At 37.8% G+C, this 18614-nt stretch overlaps 1 protein-coding gene and 1 long non-coding RNA gene across 2 annotated transcripts; both read right to left on the minus strand.

Moving 5' to 3' along the window:
* Positions 1-941: 941 nt before the first annotated feature.
* On the minus strand, positions 942-2276 carry LOC148875614 (uncharacterized). The gene is made up of 2 exons (XR_016105106.1): positions 2179-2276; positions 942-1384 (listed from the first exon to the last, which is right to left on the minus strand). It is a non-coding gene; the product is annotated as an uncharacterized LOC148875614 (long non-coding RNA).
* Positions 2277-3120: 844 nt separating this feature from the next.
* LOC148875615 (putative NAD(P)H dehydrogenase (quinone) FQR1-like 1) lies at positions 3121-7756 on the minus strand. The gene is made up of 4 exons (XM_088964944.1): positions 7547-7756; positions 5365-5458; positions 3868-4130; positions 3121-3763 (listed from the first exon to the last, which is right to left on the minus strand). Exons 1-4 carry the CDS (start codon positions 7567-7569, stop codon positions 3529-3531), a joined length of 615 nt encoding a protein of 204 aa, XP_088821070.1. The 5' UTR covers positions 7570-7756; the 3' UTR covers positions 3121-3528.
* Between the last annotated feature and the right edge of the window lie 10858 nt (positions 7757-18614).

An 18614-nucleotide genomic window follows, 5' to 3' on the forward strand; every position in this document is an offset into this window, starting at 1 on the left:
TTGACCAACTGTATGTGGCATTGGAAATCTCTCAAGCACAACCAAGTTTATATATGTTTCACAAATTGTATGTGATATTGGGTGGTATTTTAGAGTCTGAATCTATTACCCACAGTCCACAACTTTATTCGCAATTAAGCCAATCTATGTTCCTAACGTGTGGCTGTAATGTGGGTAGTGACTTTGTGGGCAGCAGATGTCAGCTTCATATTATATTAATTTTTCGGGAAATCATGTTTTGTCACAAACTAGGGGTTTCTCGCTCATGTGAACACATAAAGGACATAACAACTAAGATAAGGTCCGAAAGGAATCCCTGAAGAAAGACACGATCAATCATGAGGGTATTTTGGCAAATTAAATATTTGGATAAAGGGAAGTATTCTCTACAAAAGGAAATCGGAAATTCCTATATATGAGAATGAGACCTTTGTTGCTGTCTCTGTAGAAAATTCGCAGTCACATAGAACAATATATAGATCTTATCTTTTGATGCAAAAGGGCTTACATTTTTTGTCCAGGTACCGATATGCTTATATATATTTATATAAATAGATGCTCTCCAATTATTAATTTAAGATGACTTCGGCCTTCGATATATCAAAATTCTCTTAGTTGTTTAAACAAATGGATGGCATGCAACTGAATATTCCAAAACAGCAGATGCCAAAGAACAATCTTGTTGCTTAGCCTGGACATCCAGGAAAGCAAGAAGGTCAAGAAAATGTTTGGGAAAGAGATCCCATCAATTTCCCATCATGGTAGAGAAAGTGAACTGTATATATATGATACTCGAAGACTAACCGTTCCCACTGGTTTGATGTAGATTCCACCAGAAAGATGCATGTACTATAAATTATGGCCTTCTCTATTAATTAATGTGTTGTATATCTTCAACTTGTATCTTTCTGTGTTAGTAATTCTGGCAGCATCCAATTGGATTTACATTTACTAACTTGACAACTTTTGCTCCTTACCATCTAACCAGACGAATATAACAGCTATGGGCTGCAGCATTCATAGATATGTAAAGCACAAGAGCACTAAAATAAACAGGTTAATGAAACACATGTAAACAACAAAGGGACAAAACTGAACACCTTGATCCATGTGATGCAGTTGTATCTCATCTTCCAGTAGAAGGTAGAAACAGAAAACAAAAAAGAAAAAGAAAACCATGTATTTATATTTATGTTTCATCTCGTTGTGATTCGGAGGCCCATGAAAATATCATAGTCCAAGCCCATGTCGCTAGTGATTCAGAGGCCCATTGCTTCCAACACAAAATGCTAAGCCAGTCCTGTGATTGAGAACCGCCTTTCTTAGCCAGTAGTCACTAGTCTGCCTCTAAACCATCCAAACAAGCTCTGGGATTCATCTTTTTCTGGTACAACAACAAACAAGGCATGTTTTAATGCTTGGTAGTGGATACAACTGAAAGGTCCAAGCTAAGTCATGGTCATCACTATAGGCTTAGCATCATTTAATTAAGATCACAAGGAAAAAATGAAATAGTTACTGATGAGGACTAAATGCCTAATCTACAATATATCTCTGCCATTGCAAATTCCAAAATTGATTATTAGCTCTGCAACGTAATCATCATAGAACATAGATTAGGTATTTGAAACGAACTTCTTTGTTCTCTTTTAAAATTTTTCCATCACTAATATTCTGATTATTTATAAATTATAACACGCATAACCCACAGAATGTTGGCAAGGGTTGGCAAGAGTTGGATCCAATTATAACACGCATAACCCACAGAATTTGAATTTAAATTATCAAATCGAATTTGGATAATTCAAATATCATAATCAGTCGAATTCAGATATAACTTGATTCGATTAGATAAATATCAAAACATGACCAATTATTTAATTCTTATATATAATATATACAAATTTAAATGTTTTATATCATTTATATACTTTATATAAATAAAATACTTATTTTATATATTTATTAACTACCTAAAATAATTAATTGGTTGAATTCAAATTATATTAATTTTCAATATCCGTTGGATATCTAATTTTTTAACCAAATTCAAATTCAAATATTACCTAAAGATTTCATTAAGGAGGGATGATTCCTTTCAGGAAGGGAAAGTAGTGGAATTATTAATTCGTTGGGAAGGAATACTGTCCTTGAGATGGATCTTTTCCTGCAAATTACCTTGAAATTGAATGCAGAGGAACCTTCTCTTGGCCTTCTTTTTCCATGTCCTGCCAAACGAATTAAGTAGCCCAGCATGTCCTTTAGGCAGTACAGCTGTACAGATTAGGTTAATAGTCATGCTCATACCTGACTTTAGGTTGCAGTTGAGTAGGTTAATAATCCCATTACTTATGAACAATCCAAAATCATGAATTAAAAAGGGGCTAATCTCCAGCGGTTGACAAAATGCCAGTGATACACGCAAGGTTGCATTTGGATTAGCTTCACAAATCCTCAATTTTAGGCTTTGTGCTTCCGGTCTTAAAAGTATTTTGGCTTTAGATTTTCACTTTTTACAAGCAATTCTTGTTGGTTCAATTTTATTTTCCACAGTCAACAGCTCGAAAGCAAAAACTAATCCAAATGAAACGTAATTCCCTTCAAATCTCACAACTAAATATATGGATGAATCTGGTATAGTCAGGATGCTCTAGTCCATTGACAAGATTAGCTACCAGATGTTGCCGTTTACCAGGGGAAGAGGGCATTCATCTTTCTTTTCTTTCTTTTTCTTTCTTTAATAACCTTCCTGGTGGAGGGACAGCAACCTTAAAATTTTATTTAACCATTGTCAAAAACATTTAGAGTATATAACCCACATTGTCCCAAATCCATTGAACAATAACCTCTACCTCTCCCTGATCACTCAACCCAGCCCAAAGAAAAAATAAAATACTGAACGTCAGGTGTAAGGATAATCCTGAACTTCATATTTTCATTACTTGGAATCCTCAATGGGATTATCTTTCTCTTTTGTAAAAGTTGTCATGTTTATTAATATACATTTGTAGTGGAATAATGGACTCAAATTGTCCAACATAACTAGCAACAAGCATTCATGCTGGATGAAAATATGGTGATGAAATAAAAGGTACAGATAAAATGAAAGTACAACACAACTTTTATCAACAAAATTGCAGTCGATGCACCGAAGTAATCACATTTTGTTTAAAGTACTGAGGATACAACTTGGTTTGACAAATCTCTGAACTTGAAAGCTAGCTCGTAACTGGTAAAATTAATGTATTAATTCTGCTGGTTCACAAGCTAGCTATTAAATTACAAACTTTGCAAAACAGACTTGAAGAATCGAGAAAGTAAAGACTAAATCAATAGATTTAGCATACTTTATCGTTAACAGGAATCACTTGTACTGAACAAACACATACAAATATCATGACTAAGAAATGCATCAAATAAAAGCCCTCATTATTTATATGATCACAGGCAACTAGAAATTAAAATTATGCTTAAAAAATAATTGCAAGTATAGAAGTCCAAACAGTAGTTGTTTTGGGTATACAGAAATCAAGCAGCTCCTTTTTTGAGCTTCTTTGCAATGCCAGCAATATACTTTCCTTGGTGGAAGGCTTGCTCGAGTTCAAGTTCAGATGGCTGTCTAGAGCCGTCCCCAGCATAAGTTCCTGCACCATATGGGCTACCACCTTTCACCTTCTCCAACTCAAACATGCCAGCACCAAATGTGTATCCAATCGGAACAAAGATCATCCCATGATGAACCAGCTGAGTGATGGCTGTTAACCTGTAAAATATCCAAAATTATTAGAGAAACATGTTTTTTAATTCAATTGAAAAAGTAATCTTCCATTTAACAAGGATTTTTTATGCATACACTAAGGAACTTACGCAGTAGTCTCTTGTCCACCACCTTGAGATCCAGTGCTGTAAAAGATTCCCGCAGGCTTGCCTGCCAATTTTTGTGTTCTCCAGAGACCTCCAGTTGCATCCAGAAATGCTTTAAATTGAGCAGCCATCATTCCAAATCTAGTTGGGAATCCAAAAATAAGTCCATCAGCCTCAGCAAGCTCAGCTGGTGTTATAATTGGAACATCACTCTTTGGAGGAGCACTCATCTTCCCCAGCACCTCCTCTGAAAGTGTCTCAGGAACCTGTTCCATGTAACCATTAAAGACCATTACACAAGCTGCAATCTCAGTAACAAGTTTATAAAGCAACTATTGCAACAGTAGTAACCATAAATAAATCTGGCAGTTTCCTTGTAGCACTGGAAGATTACTGCACTGCAGTGCAGGAGATACTCCCATCAAAGGAATAAATTAGCAAATCCTACATTAAAAAAATAAGGAGCACTTCAGTGAAGCATTCATGGAGGAATGCATTGCATCCACGTCTTATAGCCTTAGCATTTCCAAGTTAAATTAGCTTCTGTTAATCCTGTGAACAATTTTCTATTTCCCTGGTTTTGACAAGTGAAAGATAATATTTTTTCGTTAGGAATGTGAAAATAACTCCAGAGTGAGAATAGAAGAAATCAAAAAATGTTTCCATTAACATCTGATTTTAGCTACATCTTCTTTCCAGAATACTTTGCAAAAATACTGAATCATATGACAGAACATTTCTAAATGCCTTTTTCGTTCAAAGGTATTACTAGATAGGTAACTCATAGGCTAGAAGCTTTGGAACTAGAAAGAACATTCAAAACCAATTCTGCAACCACACTTTCCCTACCAATTATTGCATCTTCTTTCTTCTTTTTCTGGATAGAGTTGTCAATGGACTCTGAAATCCTGAATACCTGACTGAAGATCTAATCCAATTAATAAAGTCAGTATTTTATATTCATATAAATTTGTTTTATATGTATGAGCCAACATGTGTTATTTTGTTATAGTTTTAAGTTATTTTATTTATTTTAAAATTGAAGTAGACTTGGATTAAATCCGAAAAGTCAAAACATCCGATAGAATCTGCATTTTATCCAACACCCCCTAAATATGATAGATTTGGATTTACGCTTTTGATAATTGGATTAGACTCAAATTTAGCCGTCTCTATTCCAAATCTGACTGATTACATCCCTACTTCCAGCAATTTGTATCCCATAAATTTTATTTTTGGTGGACAAACTACATTAGAAGAGTTGAAACCAAGAAGTTGTTGCATTTTTACTGCACTCTTGCCAATGCATCAATAAGAGGGCACCTACATCTTCCTTTGGCGTCTTTCTTTATCTCTTTAAATATGAGTTAATCTTTAAATATGAAGATGCTTTCAGATCTATAGGCGTCTTCATCGAATTATGTATCACACCAACCCGTTATTCAATTTATTACAACTATTCAACTATAGAAGAGAGAGATCAGAGAGATAGCAACACACCTGCCACAATTTTGCTTCAACACCCTCTACAGATGCAGCACCTTTCTTTATCTCTTCTGCTAGCTTCTCAACATGTCCATACATGGAATAATACCTGCAGGATCATTTTGGTATTTGATCATAGACAAATTTTCCATAATAGTACATTATCCTAATAGACAAATTACCAGAACTGGCAATAGGAACAAGAAAAATTTGTTTCTACATCATAAAATAGGGGAAAAGTACATTATCCTAATAACAATGATTTGATGGAGACAAAACAAAGTTTCAAGGTAAAGGAGTAAAAGCTAAAAAATACAAAAAAGAATTAACGTGCATATATCGTATACCAAAATCCACAATCTAGATAGTAAGCAAGATATCAAAGAGAAGTGAATTTGAAGTGCAATGCATTTTTTAATTCTGTTCTTCATATCCCAGAAGAGCTTAGAAGGATTTTGCATGAGGATTATGTTAGTCTTCCCGTTTTGAGGATTGGATAATCCTGATTGTATCTTTTATTCTTATTTGGGTGGGTTTGAAAGGGTGATGTTGAGTGCTTTTTGTACAGGGCATGGGGCAAGGCGGGCTATGTCCTCCCCTGTTTATCCTAATTTTCCGTTTGATAATGGTTAATAAAACTTGAGGTGGTCGCCCCTCCACCTGGATTAAAGTTTGGGGCTTAAAAAAATATCAAAGAGAAATGGACAGTCTACCTCTGAATTCATGGAGTTGGCAACCAAAAAACATCAAGATTGGTGCCATGACCCCAATAAGTCATGCATGGACAAGAGGCCAACAAGAACTTATAATAAAAAATCATGACAACTGATAAGACATAAAAGAACTAATTCAGGTAGAGACCTTTACAGCAAAGCCTTCCACTACATACTTTCAGGTTTCCATACTTTGGTCTCCATTTGAGATAGGATTCAAAAATAAAGAAAATAAGAAAGAAGTGTTTCAACAAAATTTAAAAGCTGTAAGAACAATTCTACAGTACTGGAAATTTCAGCCAAAGGACCAAACTTCAGATCAACAAAAGGACAACAGATTTGGGTGTTATTACCAAGTTCTACTTTTTGGAGGTTCTGTTTGGTTTAGAACAATTCAACAGTACATTTTCCCAAGAGTCTCTTTTAACTTGCATTTTTTTCATAAAGAATATTTGTCAAATTAAATAGAAGATAACTATCCAAATAAACATTAAGCAAAGTAAGATAAGAGGTTTTATAAATCAATATCGGAGTAATAGCACTATCCAAATTAGATTTAGAAGGCTGCCACTAAAGAGAATTTTGACAAGGATAGAAAGGGATCTTTCTAGAAACAAACAAACATCCTCAAACCAACCACTTGGATTAAGACCATGAAGGAAAAGCATCAAACACGACTCTGAGTCCTACAAGAAGGATGGATGAAGGTTCTCGTACATGTAACTTTTTTTCTTTCCTCTTCGTCCTAATCTATCTTTCTTTTGTCATGATCACAACAACAACGACAAGACCGGGAAAATTTACAACAAAGCGTAAACAAATCACCAGAAGCATGGTTTGTTAAGTAATATCATATTTCACATATCCATCAATCAAAGTTTCAATTGTAGACATCAATTTAACTGGATTGAAGTAATTCAAGAGTTTGTCGAGAAAAAAAGAAGTTTGACCAGTAGTTTAAGCTAAAGAGAGCGACGGAAAACAAAATACCAAACAAGCTGAGGAGCTAGAATCCAAGTGCAAAATTAAAACCCCAAAGTTGATGAAATTCGATTTTCTTCCGAATATTTCTTTTGATTTCGGTAACTCCAAAAACATCGGCATTAAAATAAAAAAGAGAAAATGGAAAATTTTCAACATTTTAAAGCTCAGCTAGCTGAGAAGCGAAGGCCCAATAACAAATAATCAAGAAAAAGAGAAGGAAAGTTGTACAGATCCGAATTCCTTAACCATCGAAGCAAAGAAGAGTAGAGCAAAGAGAGAGTAAACATAGAACAAAATATCATTTAAAAAAGAAAAGGAAGAAGATCATCAATAATCAAGGGATCCAAAAAACGTAAGAAAATAGAGAAGAAGTCAAAAGCAAAGAGGGATCGAAGATAATTTCTTAAAGGAAAGAAGCTGATTCATATGAAGTAGCCAAAATGTCGAAATGAATGCATAAGAGAAATTAAGAAAAGACGGTGAAAGAGAGTAAAGCTTACACAATATACACTTTGGTCGCCATTAACGAGTGTTGGAAGGTCACTCCTGTCTCCCGCTGGCTCTCTCAGCTCTCAAGCCCAAAGCGAGAGATGCACTGTCTATCGACGACTTTCGAGTCTCGACTATCGTATGGAAATGGAAGGCAAACGAAACGGAAGAGCACAGCCGTATTTATATTTGTCCGCCCCATTTTTTAGTTAATCCAAATTAATCATTCACTATTGCCTAATTAGATAATAAATATCATTTTATTTCAAAAGTCATATGTGTCAGTCGTAAATCTCAAATTTTTTGTTGGCAAATGGCAATTACTACTTGGTGGGCCCTCGCCCCTCGTTAATCAAGGTTAAGAAAATTAACTAACATGTACATGTGTTTTGGATTTCTCCCTCCCATTATGTCCAAGGAAACAAAGCTACTTTATCAAGTATTTTAACAAGAAATTTCTTTGAATTTAGACTGATGATGATGAATCTGGACCATGAATGGATCAGGATTCTGAGTTTGCCTCAAGAATCTTCCGAATAAACGACAAGGTGGCGATGACGTAGGACATACGGCAGGATGAGTGTCGGCACACCGAAATTTAAAATTACACCGCAACCCCCATTTCTCAAAAAAAAAAAAAAATTATTTAGAACTCTCCCGGGCTCTTCTCCATATCTCTTAAACCTCTGAGACCCTTGTCAACTGTCATTGATTTTTTTAATCTAATATTTACATTCGATCAAGTGATTGTTAGTGATCAAATCAATGGTAACACTCCGGATCTCATGCGCACAAAGAATCCTGCACACATCTATCAAACAGTTGGAATGGAAATGGCCCATTTCAATTCTGATTCTACATCCCTATTCTCACTACTAAATAGACCCTAATATTCTAATTTACTATAAAAGTAAAACCTATTATGGAACACTAATAGATTCGGAGACTCTATGACAGGACAAAACTCAAATAAAATAGGAGCAATATACATGGGCACTAGCTGTTCATGGAGATTCTTCAAGTTCTGCTTTTTATTTCAAAAGTGAAAATGAAGACCGAGTTTATGGCAAATTGGGGTGTTTACGTTAAAAGTCAAACTGATCAAACCGGTCCGGCTCAACCTGAGTTGTTTGGTTTTTCAAAACCACCGGTTGATTTCAGTTTGTATGAGAAAATAACCCGACAACTCGATTTGGTTTCATTTTCATATCAAATCGAACCAATTCAATATGTTTAAGTAATTATTAATTAGTCCCTACCTCATGTATTAAATGTTGCTTATTTTATCTGTGTTTTGTTTGAACTTTGAAAAAAAATTGGTTATTTATGATAAAAACTAAAAATTAAAACTAATACAAATATAATACAATAGTATAATATTTAATTCAGTTTTGTATAAATTTAAATATATATTGACAAAAAAAATCAGTTTTGCATAAAAAATTAATCAATTTAAATATATATTTTGATTTTGCATAAAAACTAAAAAGAAACGAATTTAAATATAAATAGATATTTTAGTTTAAAATATATATAAAAACCGACCTTTCATGTTTGGGTCGGTTTTGCTTCAGGGTCAGTTGGTTTTGATTTAGTCAATAAGTAAATCGACTAGATCAAGTCAATTGATTTCGATTTAATCAATAAATAAACCGACTAAATCAGATCGATTGAAGAAAATGACTCAAACCGACCCAACCCGATCCGTGAACACCCCTAATGACAAATAGGGGTTCAGTTCATGGAAAATTTACATATAGAGAGGTTGCACAAGAATTTGCAGGAAATGGCAGAACTTGACCAGTGGATGATCTCTGCCTCTATGGAGGTTTTGAAAAGTAAAGGTATATTTAAGAAAAAAGGTTTTTTGTAAAAAAATAACCAATTTTAACCATTTAACAAAATCAGATATGTTTCAAAAAATATAACCACAATAAATAAACAAGGCTTTTGCTTTTTTTCTAAACTAAAATACCCCCAAGTCCCCAACTCCTGCTCATCACCACTGTTCATTGATTATTCCCATGAGAAACAGGGAGAGGACTAACAATGGCTCAGGATGTGAAGACAAGCAACGTGATGCTTGACTCCCACTTCAATGCCCTGCTGGGGACTTTGGCTTGGTGTCGCGGCTGGAGCATGTGCTTGAATGTCCAACCACCCCCAAGTACGCAAGTCCATATCCAATAAGAAGCCACCAGTTTCGGTTGTCTGACACAACCAGGATCGGTGGCACAATTGGGTATCTACTGCCTGAGAGCTTCCAGAAACGAAGTATTGCGACGGCAAAATCTGATGTTTTCAGCTTTGGGATTGTTATCTTGCAATTAAGTGGCCTTTGGTCGGCGAGCGATCGATCTCACATACCCAGATGAGCAGATAATCCTGCTTGACTGGATAAGATAGCTATCTGATGAGGGCAGGTGCTTACAAGCTGGGGATGGCAGGCTCATGGGTGCATGGATCTTACAGGCTTTCTGACATGGAATGTCTGATCCATATCGGGGTCCTGTTTTCTCTCAGTGACCCTCAATCCAAGCCAAAAAAGAAATGGGTTATGTTAGCACTCGCCAGAACTTGTATCGATCTGTTGTCCGCTCTTCCATCGTTTCAATCCCACCCTCAATACATATATTTGTCATCGGTCCATCGTTTCAGCCCCTTCGCAACAATGGGGTAATTGAAATGCAGATCATGCACCCGCTCTCAATTCTCACATCAGGTTCCATCACCACTCATGTTGATCGGGAAAATGGTGGAAGTCGGACGGAGAAAAGGAGACGATGAACAGTGGCATTCGAAGGAGGGAGACGATGAACAATGGCATGTAGTTTACGAGAGGACAATTTCGTTCAAAAAGTTCATTTTAAGATATCTGATTTTGTTAATTCATCAAACTTTATTGTTATTATTTTTTTTATGATAAGTCCTAAGAAAAATGAGGAAAAGTGAAAGGGGGGAGTTTTGGTAATAAATAAAAAATGAAGAGAAAGCACAATATATAATGTCATTCTAACTAACCAGGAAACAACAGAAAATCTTTATATATTGTGGTCCTTCTAAATTCCATATGGTAGGTATTACACCACCACTATATCTCTATGACAGTCGACCTGTAACAGTCTACATGGATTTTCAAAAGTGATTAGGTTCAAACCACTTGTCACCTACATACATCAAAGCTAAACACGAGTAGGGGTGTCAATGGATCGATTTTAAATTGGACCTGTCTATGGATTGAATGGACCAATAAAATATTGATTGAATTGGATCAATTCAGACTTAATGGTCCAAACTATTTATAGGATTGGATTAGACCTGGTCTATGGATAATAAATTTATATTGAATTAGATTGGATTTGACCTGGTCTATGGATAATAAATTTATATTAGATTAGATTGGATTGAGATAATATCTGATCCATTGATAAAAGATAAAAACATAAGTGTTAATGGATCAGGTTTGAATTCAGACATTGAATTGGACTAATCCAAAATATTCAATAGATTGGATTAAACATGATCCATTTATAATGATGGACTCACATTAAACTGGATGGGATTGAACCAAATCCAGTTCGATTGACACCCCAAACAGGAAAAATGAATGAATTGGCTGACCTACCACAATGATTATCACTTTGTCTTTTAAAAAGGGTGCTTAGCATCTCTGAGTTCGGATTTTGCTACTATTAAATTTTTAATTATATATTCTTCAAAAAAAAAAAAAAGAAAAATATTTGATTATATAACAATTGTATTTAGTAAAAGACAAACCCCTAGGAATTCAGTTCAGCCATTCGGAGGTTAATTTCTTTCTTTATCCTTCCATCCAGCGGCTGGATTTACGGATATATAAATAATCGGACATATATAAGTCAACATGAATGAAAATACCATTTCATGCAAACGAGAGCGCATTGAATATATATTCGTACCATGTCTTAAAAAAAATGTGTGTTTAAAGGAGTAGGAATCTGCCCCATCTCAACAATAATCGCAATTAGTTGAATCATCCTTTTCATTATGCAACTACATACATATAAATGGCCAATGCAAAGGATAGCCCTTGCTTAGATGGAGAAATGCAATTTGGATTCGATAGAGGCAGATGCAAAGCATTCAATATAAAATGTCTGACCAGATGGATATAAAAAATTTGTTGTTTTCTATTCCCACTTTGATGCAAAGAGACCTTTCCCAAACAGGGCCATCTGCTTGGATTTGTAAAGTTATTAATAACAAATTTTGTATATCTCCTTAAGAATCAGAAGACAGAAGCTTTAGCTTTCTAGAAGAGATCAACTTGGCTTTAAGTATTCATTTTAAGAATTAATGTTATAATGGAATGGGGTAATAAAATAACTACTCAAGCCCTTTTGAATTGTAATCCTCTCGTTCCGTGGTGTATCCAGCCTCTCATTTGGGATTGCAGGGATAAAGCTTCATTTGATGACAGATATATTTCATTTAGGAATGGCAATCCGGTGGATTTGGGAAAATCCCCCCACCCTAATTCATGTCAAGGATAAAAATTATCCTCCATCCCTGGTCCTCAACAGAGACAGTTTTTCCATTGGGACTTGAATACCTAAAATTTTTTAGTTAAAATTATTTTTAAAAAATAAGATTATTTGAAATAAAGAAAAATTTTAAATATAAATAATACTTTCAATATATATAATCAAGGCCGATGCAGGATAGGGACTTCCATCCCCACCCCCACAAAGACAAGCCTTGTTAGTTGCTACATGACTCTTTAAAAGTAATGCTCCCTTGTGAACTGATTTTGGTTGAATGAAATTGCTTTGAGGCTTTTCAAAAAACTGAAAAATTCCAATCAAAGGTATGATGTAACTAATTCATCAATTCCTTATGGTAAAACTTAGAAGAGAAGGCAAAATCATGGCATACCGTTCTGCACCTTAGTTTTATTATTTAAATGGCATTAAAGTACCAATAGAAACCATCACTCGATGTCGATGGGATACACTTTCTTTAAAAAGTTAAAAAAAATAAAAAAGGAAACAAGTGTGAGTTTATAGAAACAAGACACCCTTCGTCCAAGACAGGGCTATAATTTAGTGATGGAGGGGAAAAAGAGAGAATGGAAGAAAGTTGCTTTTACCCTACCACTGGTCCATAATATTTTCCTCTTTAATTATAAGATTTATCTACGAGTCTTTTTTTTTTGTTAAATAATCATAATTTTAGTTAACGATTACTTGGGAGAATGAATCTCACGAGGCCATTAGAAGATTTTCTCTTGATTGGCCCAACGAGGATTCCAACAACCAATTTTACTTGTAGAAAACTCCAATTGAGAAGTGAGGGTAAAGGGCTGATGTGTACCGGAGGATCAAGCAGAAGGTTCCCTACTTGATTGCAAGCTATCGGTGGTCGCAACATCTGGTGGATAGTCATGTAGGGAAGCTTCCTATTTGAACCCATTAGGAAAGTTCTTTTCTATTTGATTCCTTTTCTTTATATCAATAAAGTTAAAAATGAAAATTGTGTTTGTTTGGTATCATTGTTGTTTTAAATATAAGTATCAATGATTAATTTTATACTTACATTTTTAACATATGCCTCAGCCTCGGATAACAGTTATACGTCAATTTGTATTGATGATTCAAAATATTTTAGGTAGAAACAAGGTTCAAAATATCAATACATTCAATATGTCGGTATCAAACAGTATTGATACTTTTCTTTTTTTAACTTTTTTTTTTTCAAATCTGATTCAGAGAGGCTGGTTTAAAGTTTGCCCATCCCTGAACCAGTCAAAATCTTCAAACACTCTTTGTAGGGATGTATCGAAAATCTCCCAATACAATATATATCAGCCAATACAACCCGATATATATCAATACTTTAAAACTTGGATAAAAACAGTAATGATATATTGATGAATTTCATTTTCGTCAACTCTAGTTAATAATTTTATTCTGTAAGTACAAAAGTAAAGTTAAAGTATTGTTAATAATTTAAATGGCCTGAAACTTAGGATTCTATTGTGTTAAACACATATAATTGGCAAAAGGTTTTGTTGAGTTGGTTTCAGTTTAAAATGACCTAAAATTTAGCTTTTAATGCAAGCATGGATCGGCCATTAGTTCTTCGTTCGGTGGTCTCTGTTCGAAGTTCAGGAAAATGGAGAGAGGGTCGGTTCTTGGTCTTCATTACTCATATATTCCTGCCCCTCCATACTCCAGCATGGTTCATTTATTTCAAAGAAAATTGTAGTGAAAGCTTGCAGTTTCAAAATTCTCAATTTCCTGGGAGACATCAACAAATCAAGTTTGAACTTTGAAGTAAGGTGATGTTTGGCATCGAAGATATTCTTCACACTTATTTTTTGAAAATTGGTGATTACTGAAATTAGTGATTTTTCAAAACTCATCATTTTTTTTTTTTGCTATTTATTATCATTTCCTACACATTAGCCGATTTTTTTTTTAAGAAATCGCTTTTGAGATTGTTTGGTATTAATTTTCAAAAGTGATTATTTTCATTAAATTGCTGGATTATTTTCTCGCCCCCTGTCATGTAGGACATGCCACCTCACTCAATAAAATTCAGAATCACCTGAAAATCGAGGAATCACCGAATGTTGTGATCCCCTGCTTAGGCGAATTTCAGGGATCAGTTTTTTGCCGGTTTCCCAGAAATCAGCAGAATTGGTCAACCAAACAGGAAAAAAAACACTGATTCTTCAAATGTTCTTGTAGATCTGGTGTGGCACCGGTTTGGTGAAAATCAGCATCGATGCGAAACATCACCTGAATTCCCTCCCTTTTTTTCTAATTCAAGACCTTGGGGTTCAAGGAGCAAAGCATACGAGACATCGCAGATATGGATCAATTTGTTTCATAGATTCCAGCTGAAATCACATCAATTTGTTTTATGGACCAAATTTCTGCCCTTCCAGTTTTCCTAATAAACCAGTCCTATTTGTTAGGTTGTAGGTGTCACCCTCATCACTGACCAAACAATAACTCTTCTTGGATGAAATTTGTGTAGAAACAGACTTGCCAAGTTTTGGATGAAGGTAGTAGCAACCTTTTGGACCCAATTTTTCAGGTAAATAACAGAATTCAATATGAACTGTTCTCATCTTCTGCCACATAACCATTAATTTAGTCACATCAGACAGCGGCCATTCACTTTTAGTGACCCAATTATGATTCTTAACTTCGATGAATATTTATAAATGCAAATTACAAGAAGGAGATAGAACTAATGAAAGAGAATAAGGACCATTCAATCTCTCACTTTGGGCTTCAAACATTTTATGACTGGCATGGCCACATGGAACTCTATCATTGGTTCCAAAGATGGTGCTACACAGCCATTACATTCAGCTAATTGAACCAGTCCAACAAGGTGCTGCATTTTATGAGGCAAAATGTCTCCACAAGGCCCTCCACCCAAAGTCAATCATTCATGTGGCCCACAGCCTATTACATAGCCATGGCGTTCAGCTAATTCGAATAGTCCAACAAAGTGCCACTTTCCATTTTGGTATTTAGTGATTAATACTCACCACTAATAACCCCCTACACAAAGTCGGTGGTTTGCAGGAATGTGTACCAGTTACCATACCAACTGAGCCATCCCATGTTGCCGCTTTATGAGGAAATATCTCCACCAAGCCTGCCTCCAAAGTCAAGTTCTGCTTTTTCCTACTGTTTTACCTCTTTCGTTGCGCCATCTTATTACACAACCTTACGCGTCAATCCTGTCCTGCCCATAATCTCCATTCTTTATTTCTTTTGGTGGAAGATTTATCATAATTTCTTGATGACCTACAAGGCTTCGACATGATTGATCAAGAAGCAAAGATTGATCATACTACAACCCACCAAATGAGAAGCAATTCGTTTCAGTGCCTCAGCCCAACTCCGATCTGGAATACAACTCCCCTCTCGAACTCGAGAATGGATAGGCAGGGGTCTGCATCCAATGCCATTCTCTCCTCTTCTTAGATGGTGTCACATGTGAACGGGACCTATTTGCATTGTCTGATCTCAGTTTTAGGGATGGCCTGCGTATCCGACACTGGTATTCACGTAGGAGTGTCAATCAACCAGTTTTGATTTGGATCCAATCCGATCCAAACCTTATTAAATCGGATTTGGATAGTCCATTATAATTATTGGGTTGGGTCAAATCCAAAATAAATTGGTCCATATTCTTATTAGTTTAAATTGGACTTAAACCAAATTTCCAATAATCTGATCATGAGGCCAAACCTTTATCCAATTTAAAACCAATCAAAATTAAAACCGATGGAGGGTAATTTGGCCCGATCTCATAGCACGGAGACACGTGGACACAACCTGGCATAAGTGACAACTTAGCGTGACAGTCTGGCTATAACTCGGCGTAACAAACTCACCGAAGCCCGGTCGAACAACTCGGTGGATGTGGCAACTCACCAGGAAGTAACATCCAGCTTACCCCGAATTCCCTCTAGGGGAGGAGTGCCCCGAGCTCCCTCCAAGCGAGGAGTCCCGAGCTCCTCCCAGTGAGCCTCAAACTTTTCCTTCCTGAGAAGGGAACACCCCGATCTACGGATATGGACAAGAGTGTTAATGGTGCTGATCCCTTCTCACTTGCCTAAGGCTCGCCTCAAGCATGAGCACCTCGGTGTAAGGTAGCTCGGCCCAAGGTAGTTTGGTGCAAAGTAGCTTGGCAACTTGCAAGAAAGATCTGCCTGACAGCAGTACCTATCGAATCTGGAGGTTGCGCCCACGTCCCTCATCAAGCAGTGTTGTGCCTGCCATTTTTGCAAGATGTGGCACGCCTGGCAGGTCCGTACCCTGCGACGGCTGCTTGCATCCGCCACCTCGGCTCTGGCAGTAACAGATGTGACAGAGGCAGTTATGCCTGGCTTGGCAGAGGCGATTATGCTTGATTCGACAGATCTCTAATATAAAAGGACCCCGACCCCAAGGAGCAAAGGTACTGAACTTGCGCCATCTGCACTCTTAGCTCTCTCTTTGCATTCTCTACAGTTCTCTCAGAGTTCTAACTTAAGCGTCGGAGTGTTCCCGCCCTACGAGCTCCCCGAGAATTCTTCACTTTCCTCTTTGTCTCAGGTACCATCCGTCACCAGCTAGGAGCCAGGTCTCCGCCAGCTAGGAGTGTCTAGATCGCACAACATCATTTGGCGCCGTCTGTGGGAACCGCTTCAAAAAGCCTTCCTCCAATCTCTGCAACTCTCAGAACTCAGTATCCATGGCTTCCTCCAGCAATGTCGGATGAGGTGCAAATAAAAACGCCTCTGAGGAACAACCCCAGCTTCCCACTGTCTGCATTGGACAGTTCACCGTCCCCCTCTTTGCGGACGGAGTTCCTAGCCTGAATGTGCCTCAAACAGGGACACCTATGAACTTTCCACTTCCTTCCATGATTGGAACAACCTTCACTAAACCCTCCATCGTTCCTCCGGTGGCCAGCCAAAACCAGCTTGAGGACCTGATGCAATGCATGCGAGCTATGCAAGCTCAAATGCAACAGTTCCAACAGTTTCAACTCTGCCAGCAACAAGTGCTGCATCAAGTTTCCTAGTATCAGTATCAACAGCAGTTTCTCCCACTACCTCAAGCCCAGTAGACGCTTCTTCCTCGGCATCCGCCCACGTAGCAGGCCAAGCCTCGTCGTCGGAACAGACGTTCTTCTCGCCAGGGAGAGACCTCGGCATCGTCTCACGGCAGGAAGGAGAGACCAGCTACCCCCGCCTCGTAGCTTGCAGTCAGGTCGGGGGCCTCCCAGCTAGTTATGCCCGCATCTCCTCAACATTCGCAATTCGAGCTCCTGCTCACCAAAAATCAGTTCGAGGTACTGGCCGTAGATTTGAGGCAAGGCCCCTCAGTTCGCAGCTACCAACAACAATCCAAGCCCCTCCTTGGGCCCATCGAGCTCGGTAATATAGAGGCTAGCAGTACTAACGCCGAGCTAGCAAAGAAGCAGTGGAGGCATCGCTGAGCTCGCCGAGCTGCCACTCACGACCTGCCCGAGCTCAAGGGTAAGCAAGAGGTAAGCTCGGGTGAAGTAAAAGCTACTCCACTTCTCTTAGTTCCATCCCCCTATCTCCAGAACTCCTTGTTGTTCCTATGCCCAAGGATTTTAAAGTTCCCCCGTTGGATAAGTATGATGGATCCTTCGATCCGAATGACCATGTTGACGCCTTCCAATCCTAGATGCACTTGGTGAGGGCCAGTGAGTCTTGCATGTGCATGGCTTTTTCCACCACCTTCAAAGGGGTGGCCCACACATGGAACCGGAACCTTGCGCTCGGATCAATAAGAAGCTGGGCGCAGTTCGTGCAAGTCTTCATTTCTCATTTTGTCACCAGCAAGCGGTGCCCTAGAACCCAAGAGAGCCTCCTTGGTATAGTCCAAAGGGAGGGAGAGTCCATCCGGAGTTATGTCAAGCGGTTCAATGATGCTTGTCTGTAGATACCCGACCTGGACCCCACAGTTTGGCTCACTACGGCCAAAAGGGGCATCACGCACAAGGAATTCAAGTGGCATGTGGTTGTTAATCAGCCCAAGACTGTGACCGAGTTCCTCAAGCTCGTGGATCAGTTTATAGGGACGGAGGAGGAGATCAATCAGAAAGGTGAATAGGCCCATGAGAAAAGAAAAAGGAAGACAAAGCCCTCAACTCAGGGTGATAGCAAGAAGAAGAAGGATCAAGCTTGGGGGTCAAGGCCAGGACAGCCTTTCCGAGCTCCAGCGGCAGAGAGGACGGACCACACGCCCCTGAATGCGAAGCGGGCCGAGATCCTTATGGCGATCAAGGACGCCCCGTATGTGTAGTGGCCACCTCGGCTGAAGGCAGATCCTAGTGTAAGAAATAAAAATTTGTACTGTAATTTCCATAAAGACCTTGGTCATAGTACCGAAAATTGTAAAAACCTCTGCGACGAGATAGAGGAGCTCATCCATCGCGGATACTTAAGAGATTTTGTATAGAATAAAAATAATAACAAAACAGGTCGGCAGGGGGAGCACAGTAGAGATGCTCCCGAATCCAGCAGGCAAGCAGAGCAGTCGCAGAGGCAGCCCT

Source organism: Nelumbo lutea, chromosome 1 (genome assembly GCF_056320005.1).
Source record: "Nelumbo lutea isolate HS-2025 chromosome 1, American lotus-T2T, whole genome shotgun sequence".
Taxonomy (NCBI): Eukaryota; Viridiplantae; Streptophyta; class Magnoliopsida; order Proteales; family Nelumbonaceae; genus Nelumbo; species Nelumbo lutea.